Source organism: Rutilus rutilus (genome assembly GCF_951802725.1).
Source record: "Rutilus rutilus genome assembly, chromosome: 2".
Classification (NCBI taxonomy): Eukaryota; Metazoa; Chordata; class Actinopteri; order Cypriniformes; family Leuciscidae; genus Rutilus; species Rutilus rutilus.
Window position 1 is genome coordinate 17,962,571 of NC_140210.1, and position 17,392 is coordinate 17,979,962.

The following is a 17,392-nucleotide window of genomic DNA, read 5'->3' on the forward strand; positions in this document are numbered from 1 at the left end:
AAACCATGCTCTAGTCTAGCAGATACAATACCGGTACCTCAGATTTCATGACTTCCCTTTTCTTTGCATTTATTCAATGAAGGTGTTGTTTAATCGGCTGGGTATCCCGTACATCACTGTCATGACACATCAATGTAGTCTGAGAAGGAACATCAGAAAACAGGTCAGGATATTTAACAATAAAGTCACTAACAGCTTTGCTCTGTTCTTCAGTCAAGTGGGAGAGATACTTTAAAGGGTTAGTTCACCCAAAAATGAAAATTCTGTCAGCAATTACTCACCCTCATGTTGTTCCAACCCCGTAAGACCTTCGTTCATCTTCGGAACACAAATTAAGATATTTTTTATTAAATCTGAGAGCAGTCTCACTCCTCCATAGGCTTCTAAGGGAATGAAACTTGCTGTTTCTTTTCACGTAGTGTTTTAGCGCAGCGCGTCTGTGTTGCACGTCACCACGTAGGCTCACTATTGGCCGGCGCTTGTCATGTATGTGATGCGTGTGACGTACAACACTGACGCGTTGCGCTAAAACACTACGTGAAAAGACTCGAGGCCCAGAGACAAGGAAATGAATAGTGGAATAAAGTCGTTATTTTTGTTTGTTTTTTTTCGCACAAAAAGTATTCTCGTCGCTTGATAAACTTAAGATTGAGCCACTGTAGTCACTTGGACTATATTAACGATCTCTTTAATAACTTTTTTGCGCCAGAAAGTTTCATTCCCTTAGAAGCCTATGCCTTTTCTAGGCACGTCGCATAGCCAAACACAGGCCACCGGCCAAGATCAGGATTTTCGTTAAATAAATAATACATTAAATTTCATTTCATATGCCCCCAGAACACTTGGAATATACAACACGTGTGGCATGGGATCATTCTGTGATACAATTTTTATTTTATTTTTTTAATAAAAAAAGCTTGATGCTGGCAGCTATTCACTGCCATTATATGGACGAGCGCGAGCAGGACATACGTCTATATATATAGATAGTGTGTGTATATATAAGTGTGTGTATATATATGTGTGTGTATATATATATATATATATATATATATATATATATATATATATATATGTATGTATATGTGTGTGTGTGTATTTATTTATTTATATATAATATATAATATATATGTATATATATATATATATATATATATATATATATATATAATGTATGTGTGTGTGTGTGTGTGTGTGTGTGTGTGTGTGTGTGTATATGTATATATATATATATAAAGAAAATAAGACTTATTGCTCTTGTAAAACCTCCCCTTCCAACCACATGCTGTGAATTAAATTGCCTTAAAAATTCAGATGAAAAAATCAACAATGCAACAAATAATACAAAACAGATGTTATTAAAATGTGATTTGAATATTGATACCAATTAAAAGTTTGGGGTTGGTAAGATTTTTGCTAACACTTTACAATTAGGTTTCATTTGTTAACATTAGGTAACTATATTAGTTAACATAAACTAACAACGAACAATACTTTTTTACATTTTTAAAAACCGAAGTTATATTTGTTAATATTTGATAATGTACTATGAACTAAGATAAACAATTTGATTTTTACTTACTGACGTTAAATACGATTAATAAATGCTTTAAAAATATATTGCTCATTGTTACTTCATGTTAACTAATGGATTAACTAATGTTAACAAATGAGTACTTATTGTAAAGTGTTACCAAACTGTCTTTTTATTGTAATATATTTTAAAATGCAATTTATTCCTGTGATGGCAAAGTTGAATTTTCAGCAGTCATTACGTGTCACATAAAACCGTTAAAACATCATGAATTTACACCGAACTTAAAAACAAGTGCAGAGATAAAACATCGTCTCCTCATTTCAGAAGACCATCACACGCCACTGCTCTTGGAGGACATGCTTGTTTGAATAGGACAGCCTAATGCTTGACACTCGGGTGGATGAGAAGTAGAACTGACAGTCCTGTCAGTATGAGGACTGCCGGAGTATATGAGTGTGTGTGTGTGTGTGCGGTGACTTGGGCTCAAACCTGACATCTGACAGGGTGAAGGCCTCAGTACCACTAAGCGTATTTCTCCACCTCTCTTTCTGTGTTTGTGTGAATGTGCGTGTGTATGTTTCAGAGTCTGTGGCACGGATCTGTCACCTCGTGTCTTGCCAACTTTGCTCCGAACTTGCCTGACATGGAGTGTGACACCACCTGTGGTGTTTTGTCATCCCCATTTGCTCTGGGGAGATGCTGAGCTTGTACGACAGGTACCGTCACACCGTCCACAATCTGTGGCATAACACCCGTGACACGAGGTCCTAACGCACTGGCCGCAAACGATCCATGAGAGCGTGTGGGTGTGAGGTTGTGATCATACATAAAGAATAAGAGTGCATGAAAGTGTGTTATTGGAAAGTTCAAATGGTCGAGCTTTTGTTCCACCCCCAGCACAATTGACTACTTCAGTGTCGTTTGAATGAGAAGTTTCTTCATATGCACACAGACAGAAAAAGTAAAAGGAGAGAGAGAGAGAGAGAGAGAGAGAGAGAGAGAGAGAGAGAGATGTCTGTGCATGCGTCATGAAGAAATGTGTTCACCCCAGCAATCTTTGCTGTCCTTAATTCAAGCAGGCAAGCAATGCCAGGAGACAAAAAGAGAGAAGATAAGGACATGACTGAGCAGAGATGATATGAATTGTTCTGGTCTTTTTGAAATTTGAAATGCTTGATAGCATCCTTGAACTGTTTTTTAGCAGTGGTTCTTGACTGGTTTTTGATTCAAAGAGCCCCTGATGTTGAACATAAAATGCCTGATATTTGGTCAATTCTGTGGTAAATATGACAAAACTGCTTGTTTTCCCCCAAAAAAATTTGTAGCATGAATTATAAATATTAATAATAATAATAAATATTTCTGCTTACATTTTGATTTTATGCATTTTTTTAGCATTTCAGTTTAGATTAGAGTTCGATTATTTTAATACGTCAAAAACAATTTATTTAAATATGTTTTAGTCATTCTGTGGCCACCTTTAAAGTTTGCTAAGGCCCACGGGTGGGCCCTGTCCCATGATAGGAGACGAAGTATAGTCTATTTTTGGCTTTTCAAACTTCATACTGCATGTTTCTGGCCTCAAAAACTGCCTATTGCCTATTCTGGCAACTCACTGTGGATAATTTCTCATTATATTAGTTATCACATACATGTAATGCAAACTCCCCAGCTGTATTACATAGTTGATTGATTTTCAACTTTATTTTGATAAAGTCCTAAAGGGTAATTCACGACTGGCAAGATGAGGTTTTAATAAAAGTTGGCTGTCTACACAGTGTATATATATATATATATATATATATATATATATATATATATATATATATATATATATATATATTTTTAAATCTGTGCTACATGACTAGAGAGGAAATAGAGAAAAGTGCTGTGTCGAAAAAGCTGGGAAATTTCAATGCCCATAATGCACTTGCCGCCTGTCCGTGAGTGGGGATACAAGAATGAGGAAATGCGATATGTAGTTTTCACAAAAGCCCTGAAGCTGTCACAAGTCCGTCAGATGGTGCGCTTTATGTCATCCGACTGCTTATTTTTGCTGACAAATATGTGGAGATATCTCGATGCAAGTAACACAAGAGAAATATAGGCAAGAGAAATACAAATACTAATCTGGTTGAAAATCATCAAGCTCACCCTTTAAATAGCCATTTTACATGGCACAGGCAGCACTTTCAAATTGCAAAATCTTAATATATGTAATGTTTATCATTGTAAATTAAATATTAAATATTGAAAAAAAATAAAAATTGAAAATTTTAACCTTAACAAAGTAATTGCATTTTACTGACTTGATTACCTGTGCTATAACATGAATCCTTGTCCATGTTTGGCTTCTAGCAGGTGAGGACACTTGTGGACAGAGGTGGAAGGGACCTCTGGCAGCAGAGAGGGAGTAAAGCACAGGGAGCTGCTTCTGAAAAATGCCCATAAGCAACTCAAACGTTACCCGATGTATCAATGTGAGTGGTGGTTGCAAACTAGCGAAACTGCTTTGAATGTGCGAAAGATTAGAAAAGGTATCTGAGAGCGCCCTAAGCTGCCCTAGGCATTTAGCTATGTCACCTATGCTGGGTCCTCCAATGCGCCTTGAGGATGTCTTTTACTGCAATTTATACGATTACTGATGTCAGTGCTAGAATTTGAAGCTTTGAACGCTTTGCAGCGTGCATGTTGTGGTGGTCATCAGCGATGACCGTATTCTCTTATGCACACAGTGAACTGCGCACACTTTGTTTCTGTCACTTATTTGTGGCTCTATGCATTCCAGGGAAATCAATCTCTTGATATACATACACATATGTACATTATTTTGGTGATTTGTTTATTTATTTATTATATATTTTTTAAATCATTATGTTACTCTGGGTTTGGGTCCACTTGGGCTGAATTACAGAAAAATCCCATCTCAGAATCATCTCTGTGTAGAAATAATGGTAATTTCACTTAGACTTAAAAACTTTTTCAAATGAAGAAGTCAATAATCACAATAGGAAGTCTCTGTAATTCAAACTCAGGACCCTGTTGTCACAATTATGTTTAGTAAGTTTTGTTTTCATGGACTTTTAGTTTGTATTCATCCATTGCCTGTTTCCTTTGTTCAGTTTCCCGCCACTCATCAGTTTCCATGGACACTCATTAATTATCACAGCTGTTTGTCATTGTCTCATTATAACTGTGTATTTAAGTTTCTCTGTGTGCTCACTTCAGTTGTCTGGTATTGTTGGTGTATTGTGTGTTATGCGCTGTCTCGTTGCTATTGCTAACCTTTGGATTATCTGAGTCAACCTTGGTTTCTTTCTTTATTTAAATAAAAGGACTTCTATTTTATCTTCTCCGCCTTTCGTCTTCATCATCGGACTGACAACGTTACACCTATTTTATGTAGTGTTGGGCAGATCGAGGCTTCGTGGAACATTGAAACAGTTGAAGCAAATGTGCCGAATTGTGTAGAGGCTTCGAAACAATCCGACGACAGTCTCCACGGTGACCCCTAGGGGCCAGTACAGTGTAAATTCAACAAAAACCCGGGCCAAACATAAAAACACCTTTTACAAATCTATTGTAATTTTTTTTATTAAAAGTTAAATCTTTCAAATGCAATTATCTAATCATCTAATAAGATTATCAAGTGTATATATGTTATTTTATCAATGGTCAGGGTTTGTTTTGTTTGTTCTATGAGTGGCTCAGCTAAACAGGCCAATAAGACTAATACCTACCATTATTCATTTTAATTATACTAATGTATAATTAAAATGTTAAAACTTCTACAAATGTATAAAACTGATCAGAGATCAGGTAAAACCTTTTTTTTTTCACAGTCTATGGGTAAAACCCACAGACACTTGTTCATTGGTTCTCAGTGACTCCTCATGATTCATGGGTTGACAGAGATCATCGCTCCCAGCAGTGAACCATTGAAGTTTTTTGAAACGTTTCGAAACAGTTATGAAGTAATGAAGCCTTGTTTACTGAAATCACTTGACTTCTGCCAGTTTGATACAAACCATTGATTCGGAACAAAAGATTCGTAAAGTCTTCGAAGCTTCATGAAGCAGTGTTTTGAAATTACCATCACTAAGTTTATGTAGAATAACATTTAAAATGTTTTTAAAACTGTTATAAATTTTTGTTTTTACTTTTTATTTCTAATGATAATGTTCGATTTGCACTTTGATACATACAGTACACTACCATTTAAAAGTTTGGAGTCAGTAATATTTTTAAAATGAAATTAATACTTTTATTGGGCATGGATGCATTTAATTGATTAAAAAAATGACAGTAAAGGCTTTTACATTGTTACAAATAAATGCTGTTCTTTTGAGCTTTATCAAAGAGCACAACTATCTATATCTATATCTATATCTATATCTATATCTATATATATATATATATATACAAGTCAGCTTCATGACTATGTCTAAGCTACGTCATTACTTCAGGTTGAATGATTCTGATTGGCTAAAGAATAGATGGACTGATAAGCAGTAGCACATCTCCATTGTCTGTACAGCTGCCACCAGGACCCTGAGTTAGGTAAGATTGGCCCTCCGAGGTCACAAGACTGTGTGTCTAGGCGCCAGCATGTCGAAGAAAACAAGTCAGTCAATCTCCAAAATGTTTTCGCCAATTGTTCCTTAACCTGTAACCAAGAATACTAACATGCACACAGACACACAGCTTCTTCAAGGTTGGATTTGGTAAGGCTCTAACTATATACAGGAGACTCTACCCAAAACATCCAGATCCAAAAAGAACATGTTCTTTTTCTCAGTGAGAGGACTCTTTAATATAGAACAGTAAAGTAAATGCTTTAACTAAGAAATGGTTACTTAAACTATTGGTTCCAATGGCCGTTGTGACCTATAGTTGTCATGGTGAGCTAGAAGAACAGATAAATGTTTTAACACGTTGAATACCTTTCTCAAGGTCCACTTTGAATGCAATGTAAATTTCTTTGGATGAAAGCTTTTGCCAAAATGCATAAATATAAAGCTAATGACTTGTACGTCATGGTTTATTATCTTATCATTTAAAAAACTATTAATTAATTTTTAGATGGTTTTTTAAAGCTACAATATGTAAGAATTTTGTAATAAAATATCCAAAATTCACTTGCACAGTATAATATATTTGTAATAAATTCATACAAATGTTTATTTATCTTGTTTCATTTAAAAATGTATAACTTTAAATGTGTGATATGTTATAATAATGACTATTAAACAAAGACATAGGATTTTTTTTTTTTTTTGCGCTATACATGCACACCTTCAGTGTGAATAAATAAATGCATCTTAGGAGTGCAGACATCGGAGACATCTGCGTGCTTTGTATGTGTGCCCTTGGGGGAGTCCATGACCGTAAAAGAGAACAATTTCCATTCAGATGCATAAGAAAAATTCAGTGTCCTGTCATGCTTCTACTTTTCCTCTCTTCATGTATGAACTTCTGAGATGCTTATATTGATATTCATAAAGCCTTCAAAGTGCTTCTTTCAAACATACTCAAAATTCCCCATCGCTGTGTACAGAGCATGAGGGAGAGATTGAGGCTCATCATTACTGTCTGACTGCCTTTCTCGTTGATAAACATGACATCAGTATCAGCCCAAATCGAATAACTTCATGCAGGCTTCCCGCTATGGTAAACTGCATAGGTGAAAGGGCTTCTGCTGACACAGTAATCAGCTTGGAAAAAAAACTGGAGACTATTTCTGTCACAGGTTCCCTGTCCTATTTTTGTCTCAGAAAGACCATAGCCAACTACGGTATGTTGGTGCTGAAAAGAGAGGGTAAGGTGGAAAATTAGTTGAAAACCTAGATTTTCATTTTATTGACTGTATTGGAGTCTTTTTGAATGTTACATTCAAAGCCACCAGTTTTTCACTCACAGTCATTGCCATTCATTTTGTTCCACAACCCTACCAATTGCCACAAAAAAAAAAAAAAAAAAAAAAAAAAAGTTTAAGCCCTTTTTCAAGATTTTTGCTTTTCCATTAATAGTAAAATTTCATCAAATTGAATTGAATAATCCTTACATATTATTCATATTATGAATTAAGACTTTTAAATGAGTAAAAAAAAAAAAAAAAAAAAACTTTTTGTAAATCTTAAGCTAAAATTTTAACAATTTTTTTTTAATTTATGAATACCAATCACATTAACTAAATGGTCCATGCCCTTGTTCCATGATGATTTATACAAAATGTTTCATTAAGCTCTAGTTTTTTTTTACTCATAAAATTCTTAAAGTCCCCCTGTAGTCAATCATTTTATCCCTTAAAACTCATCTTTGATCACCAAAATGACATATTAAAATGTTTTTTTATTTTTTTTTATTGTCTTCATGCCTTAAAATAGCTTGAATGTAACTCTTGCCTCATTTAGTATACACGGTCCCCGCCTCCACTCACTCACATTGGCATAATTGGTTACAAGGTAGTTTGTGACATCAGCGATTTTTAAACCGTGATTTTGAGACTGTCTTCGGTTCACTGCAGTTTTAAGGAGAAAATACTCTGCAATGGTGTTGACTTATTGAATTTGCACATGGTTTGTCTTAAAGCATATTAAAAACACCACATAGACATAAAAACAACATTAAAAGCATGATTTTCAATCTTTCAAATTGAATAATCCTTACATATCATTCATATTATGATGTAATTTTACTATTAACTGATATGTGTAAATCTAAAAAAAAAAAAAAAAAAGCTTCTTTTTTTTCTTTTTTTTCCGCAACTTGTGGAAAACAGTCTTTGGATTGCCATCCTTGTGATCCTAACATTAAGAAAGCATGGATGAACTTTATTTTTAACTAAGTTCCAGTCAAATCACGTCAGTAAGACACTATTCCTTTGTTTTTAAACAAGACAGTTTGATGCAGGCTTTTCAGAGAGACTGCAAATAAAAGATGATTCAGTGCCAACTACATTGGATCCGAGAATAATGTCGCAACACACGAGTGAGTAACAATGTTTATGTGTCAATATTGCTTTGTCTGTTACAGATCGTTTGATATGTACTGAGTATTTATACTATGTAGCGCCGCATTCAAACTAAATAGTTGTGATTTTCTGTTCTTTCCTTTGCTTTGGCATTTATGGGGTTAATGCATTGGATTATCGGATACAGAAGAAAGCACGTTGAGAACGCTGCTTTTGTTATTGCTGCTTTTTGATCCAAGCCATTTGCTGTAATCCTGAATAAAATCTTCAGTGAGCGGTATCTGTTTTGTCATCAGTAAGACATTACAACGTTTCATTTTATTAAAACACAACACTGAAAATGACAATGTATACATTTTTCACTTAAACTATTCTATTCTACTATACATTCATTTATAATTCTGTTACACAAAACACCGCAAGTCATCCTTTGTCAGACCTCCTGGGAAAACTAGATTGCTGCTGGAAGAGGTGTTGGTGAGGCCAGTAGGGGGCGCTTACCCTGTGGTCTGTGTGGGTCCTAACGCCCCAGTATAGTGACGGGTACACTATCCTGTCAAAAAGCACCGTCCTTCGGATGAGACGTTAAAACGAGGTCCTGACTCTCTGAGGTCATTAAAAATCCCTATGATGTCCTTCGAAAAAGAGTAGGGGTGTAACCCCGGCATCCTGGCAGAATTTGCCCATTGGCCTCTGTCCATCATGGCCTCAATGTACATACTGCCTTCATCACTCTGTCTCCTCTTCACCAGTAAGCTGGTGTGTGGTGGGGGTTTGGGCGCAATATGGCTGCCGTCACATCATCCAGGTGGATGCTGCACATTGGGGGTGGTTGAGGAGATTTCCCCCTCCATATGTAAAGCGCTTTGAGTACCCAGAAAAGCGCTATAAATGTAACAAATTATTATTATTATAAAAAAAAAAAAAAAAACTCTCTCATTCACCGAGTTCACACAGGTCCATTTAAGGAGCCATTCGATGCCATGTCATGCAGAGAATTCCAGAGTTACCTAAAGCTTGTAGCATGAGGACCATCCACAAGACAGATGGTGATGGTGAAAATAACTTCTAACTGAATAGTAAATCATAGAGAATTTCATAATGATTCTGATTCCACTTTAACAATTCAAGTTAATTACTGATTCCATTTACAGTTGTTTTTGTCCTTTTTCTTGAGAAAAAGTAATGGCTGCTGAAAATTCATGGCTTCGCTTGGGAATAAATTGCTACAGTATTAAAATAGCAAACAGTTATTTTAAATAATATTTAAGTAATAGCAATACTATTTAGCAATATTACAGTTTTTACTATTTATGATCACATAAATGCATAGTCAGCGTTACAGTATATCAGCCATGCTGCTTTCATTCAGCGACATTAGTCACTGATAAACCCATGTTGATCTACCACTATTTTAAATTGACGTAAACAATGAATCACACACTTGACAGTTGATTTCCAGAAAATAACACTTTTTCAACCCCACAATGCATCGCAATAATGAGTGTACAACTGATGTACGCTCAACGGTTAGAGAATACCCATAATGCACTTTGAGAGTTGTGTGCCAAATTAATTCCCGCGCCTGACCAGAAGGTGGCGCCTGCAGCTGAATCTTCGGCCCTCTTCCAAACCGCAGGTCCAATGTGGCTACAGCATAATATCATACAGGTATAAATTCCGTTTTAATTGATTATTAAATTGTTTAATTAAGGTTTATACATATTTCATGACAACGTTCAAGATAAAAAAAAAGTTATTAAACCGCAAGCACAAACCATTCAAAAGCTGCAGCCCTTCCAGCACACTCAGTGTCCGAATTCGTTCAATCGTTTTCATTCACTCCCTCAAGTGAACTATATTATAGTACTACTGTAGGGAAAAGTGGTATAGGGGGTGATTTCGGACAAAGCCTTGGATTAGGAACTTCCTGACAGATGTGTTGTAGTAGGAGCTAAACTCTGCTGGCTGTTGGCCCTCCAGGAGCAGGATTGGATACCCAATCATATATATTTTATTATGGTGTTCCATCCGCATCACTGGAAGAATGCAGACATTTCAGAAATATTAAAGGAACCAAATGTCATGAAAATAGTTTGACTTTTGAATTAAATTCAGTCATCCCTAAAATGTACATATATCGCTGAATCCACTAAAATAAAATGTTTCACCCAATCAATTTGGAAAACCTTTCCCATTTCAACACCCCAGGAAGCGATCTAGAACATTCCTTATATGTACAGTAGAGTGACATTCATAATAATGCATTTCTACACTTAAACAGTATTCAGAATCTTAATTGTAAAGCATAGTCGAGTGTAAATGTAATGTATGTGTGCAATTACAGTGCTGTCTTCCTCAGTTGATGCATCTTTAAAACGGCATGCCTTGACATATTGAAATGTAGTCATATTCGTGAGGTATTTAACATATATTATTATGCATTATCCTGAAGGTTATACATAATGACCTGCCGGAAGGAAGCTGCCACACGTTTTGACCTTGTCAATATTGCGACCTGCTGATCTCCTGATCTCCTGATCTCCTGTTGAGCACTAACCCAAGGCATCCCGCTCTAATTACAATGTGGTCGCAAGGATATTGGCCGCACCTGACGAGTCGGGCCATGCCTGAAACGGCCCTGACTTTTAACATGTTAATGGCCATTCCATATGTTAGATGGAAGACGCTGAAAAGAGAAGATGATATGCACATGCTAATGTGATTCACCCAAGCTGGAAGATTACAAAGTGTCTAGAGGTTAGAGGGAATGTCAGGGGCCATTTGTTTCACGGCAGTCACAGGCTCGTTAAAAGTACTGAGTCTCATATCTTTCCGGTAATATTCTTCCATCACTTGTCAGTCTGGGTACCACTCACATCCTGAAATCCCACAAGCGAAAACATTTCAGAGTTTGGGACCCAACTGGAACAAGTTCAGAGTCCTATCAACCTCCAAGCTAAATAAAATGCTTTGAGTGGCACCTTAATCGCTTCGATAACCCAAACTTGCGGAATGGAAGAAAAGCTAGGCCGATGGCATTACATTCCCTTGGGACTTGACAGTTTGACTTTGTCAAGGGCAATTCTTTGATTTCTTCCATTCCTCCTTCCGTCCGTAAGAATGAAGGCTGCCTTGTCTCCATCGCCTACCCCTCTTAGTCACAAATAAGCTGAGTGCACCAGTGAAGTTGTCATGGAGACAACCCAGGTAACCTCTGCTGTCAGTGTGCATCAAGACTTAACCTGTAATGGCTCCATTCGAGGTATTGAGATTCAAAACAAACTTGTTTTGTGAACATTTGAATGTCTCCATGGGTAAGTGTATGTTTAGATTCAGATAGGAGATCTCTAAAGGGATAGTTCACCTCAAAAGGAAAATGCTGTGATCATCAACTCTCCTTCATGTTATTCCATAACCTGTATGACGTTCTTTCTTCTGTGGAACAAGATGTTTTTTATGCCTTTTGAGGAAAAAAAAGTCTTTACATACATTTGTTCAAAAACTACAAAACCGTACCTAAACATACAGTTCACTGCAGTTTCAAGCTCTTCTTTGTTGGAAACGTGTAAATGTAACTTCGTCATTGTAAATATTCACTTTCCCATATGGCCACGGAGGAGAATCTGGTCAATCAGACCACTGATTGTGAGAGGGTCACAATCAGCGGACAGACACCATCACACTCAATTTTTTTTGTATTTATTTCAACAAATGACAACCAAAATCAAATCCATAAAAGATTGTGAACAGTTTTGAAGTGTCTGCGTGCAAGTTCTGCTAATTCACAAGCCGAGCGAGAGTCATACCCGCAAAGGTAATGCTAATTATTAAACCAAACAATATAGAAAACTTTCAAAAACACTCAGCAATGTGATTATTTTATTGAGTGATGGGCAGTGGGTTTAATCAGTGACATTATTAGTACATTTACTATCCGACGTCACCTCCTGCCTTGGTGTTTTAAACGTAAAAAAGGTGAAAAAAATGTATTACATTGTCCATTCTCCCTGAACGATGATATGAGTTACTATGGCAATTCTCAATGCAGCATGAATGACCTAGACTCTAACAAAAATTAAATAAATTAGATCAATAAGTTATGACAACATGTGTTGCTTTAATTCATCAAAATAACTTAAGCAATTTGCAACTTTTTTTCACAAGTTATACAAGATTCAACTCATGTATTTAGTCAGTTTAATGTAATTTAAGTTGAAATGACTTAAGCATCCAAGTTGATTGTACTTAAAAATGTACGGCAGCAACTTTTTTTATACAATGGCGACACAGAAAATCATAATACTGCCCTAAAGTCCCAAGCAGAAAGGCAGCGCAATCCTCCCAATATGACATATAAGCAAATCAGTTACTCAGAACTCAACACGGCGTGACATTAGCTTCACATTCTCTAAAATAAACACAAAAAAAAGAAAGAAAGAAAGAAAGAAAGAAAAAATTTAGGCCATGCATAACTAAAATAAATGTTTTCAAAATATCTTCCTTTATGATCTCGAAGCTTAGAACGACGCGATTGAGGGTGAGTAAATGACAGAACATGATGAGTGAACTATCCCTTTAAGCTTTACATTAGATTGTAAGTATAGAAGAAATGGAGGCGGAACCTCTATATGCCACATGATATCCTGTATTCTGCCTCCAAGGAGGATGCTCTAAGAAATGACGTCTGGTATTTAAGAACAGCCAAGGTTATTTGCCTGAAAAGCATAGATGGTATTTGTGCAGATGTTGAGAATGTTTGTGTATGTGCCCCTATGTGGATGACATGTCAACGGTGTGCTCAAGGGGATGTTTGAGTGACAGCTTTGCTTTAGGCCACTGCAAGCTAATCGTCAAGACCGACTGCCACTACTCGCAAATTAGTGCTTCTGTTCTACACTTTGACAACACTACTGTCACATGCTGACGTTGCGAGGGGGCTGCAAGACAGCTGACACACAAGGACAGGTTTGTTGAAGATTTGTCTCAAAGTCAAATAAGTCCTTTTCACTGCAAATCCACCTTAAAGATGATATGCACTCTAGTGACGTTACCCTAATGAGAGTTTAAGTACTCTACAGTTGTTTTTAAGTAGCAACTTTTTCTTTTTATTTACAATAAATGTGATCTCTTTGTGAGTGACCCCCTTCCTAAAATGTATAATTGCATGTACAAAGATGTTCATGAAAAAATATTCATCTACAAAGATCTATTTATACTGTGTGAGAAAATATTGACATTATAATGTTGTTTCCAAAACTAGATAATTGGCTTTTCTTCTGCAAACTCCATTGCACCCTCTTGTGGCGACTCCAGTTTCATAACCCCTGAATTAGGATATAGACACAAAGCAGACAATTGTCGAACAGGAAGAAAAGCATTAGATGGTCCAGGTTGATGATTGCAGACTTTGGTATCTTGGTAAACTGGTCCCTTATGAAGCATGTGAGACTATTCATGTATTTAGCTCAGTAGAAGAATCTGAGGAAAATTTTGCTTTCCAAATAGTTTCATTGTTGTCTACGGGAGATAGATTACATATTAAAGAGTTCTCTTTTTGTGAATTGAATCCAGTGCTATTGTAATGCAATAACTCCAGATATGGTATTGTGTTCATGAATGAGACATAAAGCCTCTTATGTCGTTGCCATTCACATGTGTTTTCTTAAACAATCTCCAGAGAGAAGGGAGCTATACAGAGTACAGCTCAGCTGCAACTGCCTTTAGTGTTTCCCTCTTCGATGTCAGTTAATTATTTCAGCTTTATACACAATGTCAAGTCCTTGTGTCTGGCGGCAATTAGAGATGTGCATTCATTAAAACCTCCTATGTTCTTTCACTAATGCATTCATCAGCTATAGGCCATGCCTAACCATCCACACAATGGGGGAAACAAATAATTGCACACTCTCACATTAAACACACATGTGCACCCTCCTTTATAGAGCGTGCATGCTGTGGATCGAAGGAGGCAAATGTTTGGAGTGTGGCTCATGCATATGTTAATGGGGCAATAAAAGGTCTCCTGAAAGACTTAGTAAACATATTCTGTTTACTTGATAAAAAAAAAAAAATTGTTACTATGTAGGCTGCTTCTGAAAGCTGAAAAATGCTTCCTCCATAGGCAGCATACGGAGGTAGGAAGGCAACAATGCACATCCTGATTGATTTTTGAAGTCAGCATAGACGTATCCTTCACTGCCTGATATTCCACATTTCTGTGTGTTCGATTATTGCGACAGTAAAGCAAATTTTTTTATAAAAATGGCATCTGTAAATGGCGTTTAGTGGTCAGTTTGTGTAAATGAAAATGTTTGACCATTTTTTTCCCACTTTTCATGTCATTTCTAGTGTACTGTATTACAATAATCACCAAAGCTCTCTATTCTGCTGTAGATCATTAAACGGTTATGCTGCCTCAGAAATCTGTCCGAAATCCGTTTCAGGAAGAACCTTAAAGGGTTAGTTCACCCAAAAATGAAAATTCTGTCAGTAATTACTCACCCTCATGTTGTTCCAACCCCGTAAGACCTTAGTTCATCTTCGGAACACAAATTAAGATATTTTTGATTAAATCTGAGAGCAGTCTCACTCCTTCATAGGCTTCTAAGGGAATGAAACTTGCTGGCGCTAAAAAGTTATTAAAGAGATCGTTAATATAGTCCAAGTGACTACAGTGGCTCAATCTTACGACGAGAATACTTTTTGTGCGCGGAAAAAACACAAAAATAACGACTTTATTCCACTATTCATTTCTTTGTCTCTGGGCCTCGAGTCTTTTCACGTAGTGTTTAAACGCAGCGCGTCTGTGTTGCACGTCACACGCATCACACACATGACAAGCGTCGGCCAATAGTGAGTCTACGTGGTGACGTGTAACACAGACGCGCTGCGCAAAAACACTACGTGAACTCACTCGAGGCCCAGAGAGAAGGAAATGAAAAGTGGAATAAAGTCGTTATTTTTGGGTTTTTTTGCGCACAAAAAGTATTCTTGTCGCTTGATAAACTTAAGAATGAGCCACTGTAGTCACTTGGACTATATTAACGATCTCTTTAATAACTTTTCTGGGCCAGCAAGTTTCATTCCCTTAGAAGCCTATGGAGGAGTGAGACTGCTCTCAGATTTAATCAAAAATATCTTAATTTGTGTTCCGAAGATGAATGAAGGTCTTACGGGGTTGGAACAACATGAGGGTGAGTAATTACTGACAGAATTTTCATTTTTGGGTGAACTAACCCTTTAATGCACAAACGCTGCCTGTAAAGTCATTGCCTGTCTGTAAAAAAAAAAATCCAACCTCTATTTTTTATGCACTTGAATAATACAATTTTCTGTGTTTGGTCAAAATTGCTTAAGTTGAAAATCTCAAAAAAAGGTTTGCAGCTGGTTGCTTTAAGTTAACTTAAGGTAACTCAACTTATTTATTTTTTTCCGACTCCTTACCCTTTATTCTCTCTTTCTGTCTGTCCCTCAGGTAACATCTTTGTGGTGAGTTTGGCAGTGGCGGACCTGGTGGTGGCCATCTACCCATATCCACTGGTCCTGACCTCCATATTTAACCAGGGCTGGAACCTGGGATACATGCACTGCCAAATTAGCGGCTTCCTGATGGGCGTCAGTGTAATCGGCTCCATTTTCAACATCACCGGCATCGCAATTAATCGCTACTGCTATATATGCCACAGCTTGAAGTATGACAAGCTCTACAGTGACAAAAACTCAGTCTGCTACGTACTGTTAATCTGGGCTTTGACGGTGCTCGCAATCGTGCCCAACTTGTTCGTGGGCTCCTTGCAGTATGACCCGCGGGTTTATTCCTGTACGTTCGAGCAGTCAGCGAGCTCGGCGTACACAATCGCCGTTGTCTTCTTCCATTTCATCCTTCCGATTATGATCGTCACCTACTGTTACCTACGAATTTGGGTTCTTGTCATACAGGTGCGTCGACGAGTCAAGCCTGACAATCGCCCCAAGCTCACGCCTCACGACATACGAAACTTCGTCACAATGTTTGTTGTTTTTGTGCTCTTTGCTGTGTGCTGGGCACCATTAAACTTCATCGGGCTGGCGGTAGCGATTTCTCCAGAGCGTGTGGTTCCTTTAATACCTGAATGGCTCTTTGTGGCAAGTTATTTCATGGCATACTTTAACAGTTGCCTCAATGCAATCGTCTATGGAGTGTTGAACCAGAACTTCCGTCGCGAATATAAGCGCATCGTGGTGTCAGTATGTACTGCGAGGATCTTTTTCGGGGAAAGTTCAAATGAAGCGCAAGAAAGACTCAAGAGCAAACCTTCGCCACTCATGACCAACAACAATCAGGTCAAGGTGGACTCTGTGTGAACAGCGTGAGTGTATACATGTGAGGTGAAGAGAACACAACTAAGCAAACTTGATTTAGAAAAAAAACAACTGATAACCAAATGTTGTTAGGATGCAGCCCTGAAACTGTGATTTGTTGCCTCAACACAATTAAAACAAACAGGAAATTATTATCATTGTCTTTTATAAACCACTTTTTTCATTGGTCAGAAGTACTTGTAAGTATGTATGAATTTCTTGTTTTAATATTTACAGTGATTATATCAACAAATCTATATTATAAAACATACTTTGTGTAATGATTTTATATCAGTATCTTTGTCTGAAAAAAAAAAAAAAAAATATATATATATATATATATATGAAGGTGTGAATGATAAATATAAAGTGCAACAGTCGGGTTCCGGAAGTATAAACTCCATTATTTTTCTCTAGGGAAATGCATTTGTAATGATATAAACTTTTAAATACAGACATGTTGTGAGCTCTGAGGTTGGTAAGCAATGGTATATGCTTTTGCTGAAGCCATCTGTTCGCATTATTTTGACTGATTAAAA

The 17,392-nt window shown here is 36.9% G+C and overlaps 1 protein-coding gene across 1 annotated transcript in view; it reads left to right on the forward strand.

Moving 5' to 3' along the window:
- Positions 1–17,160, forward strand: part of mtnr1aa (melatonin receptor 1A a) — a 58,936-nt gene extending 41,776 nt beyond the window's left edge. The window contains exon 2 of the mRNA XM_084396061.1: positions 15,988–17,160. Coding sequence (XP_084252187.1) covers positions 15,988–16,856 — 869 coding nt within the window. The 3' untranslated portion in view covers positions 16,857–17,160. The remainder of the gene's footprint in view (positions 1–15,987) is intronic.
- The last annotated feature ends 232 nt before the right edge of the window (positions 17,161–17,392 follow it).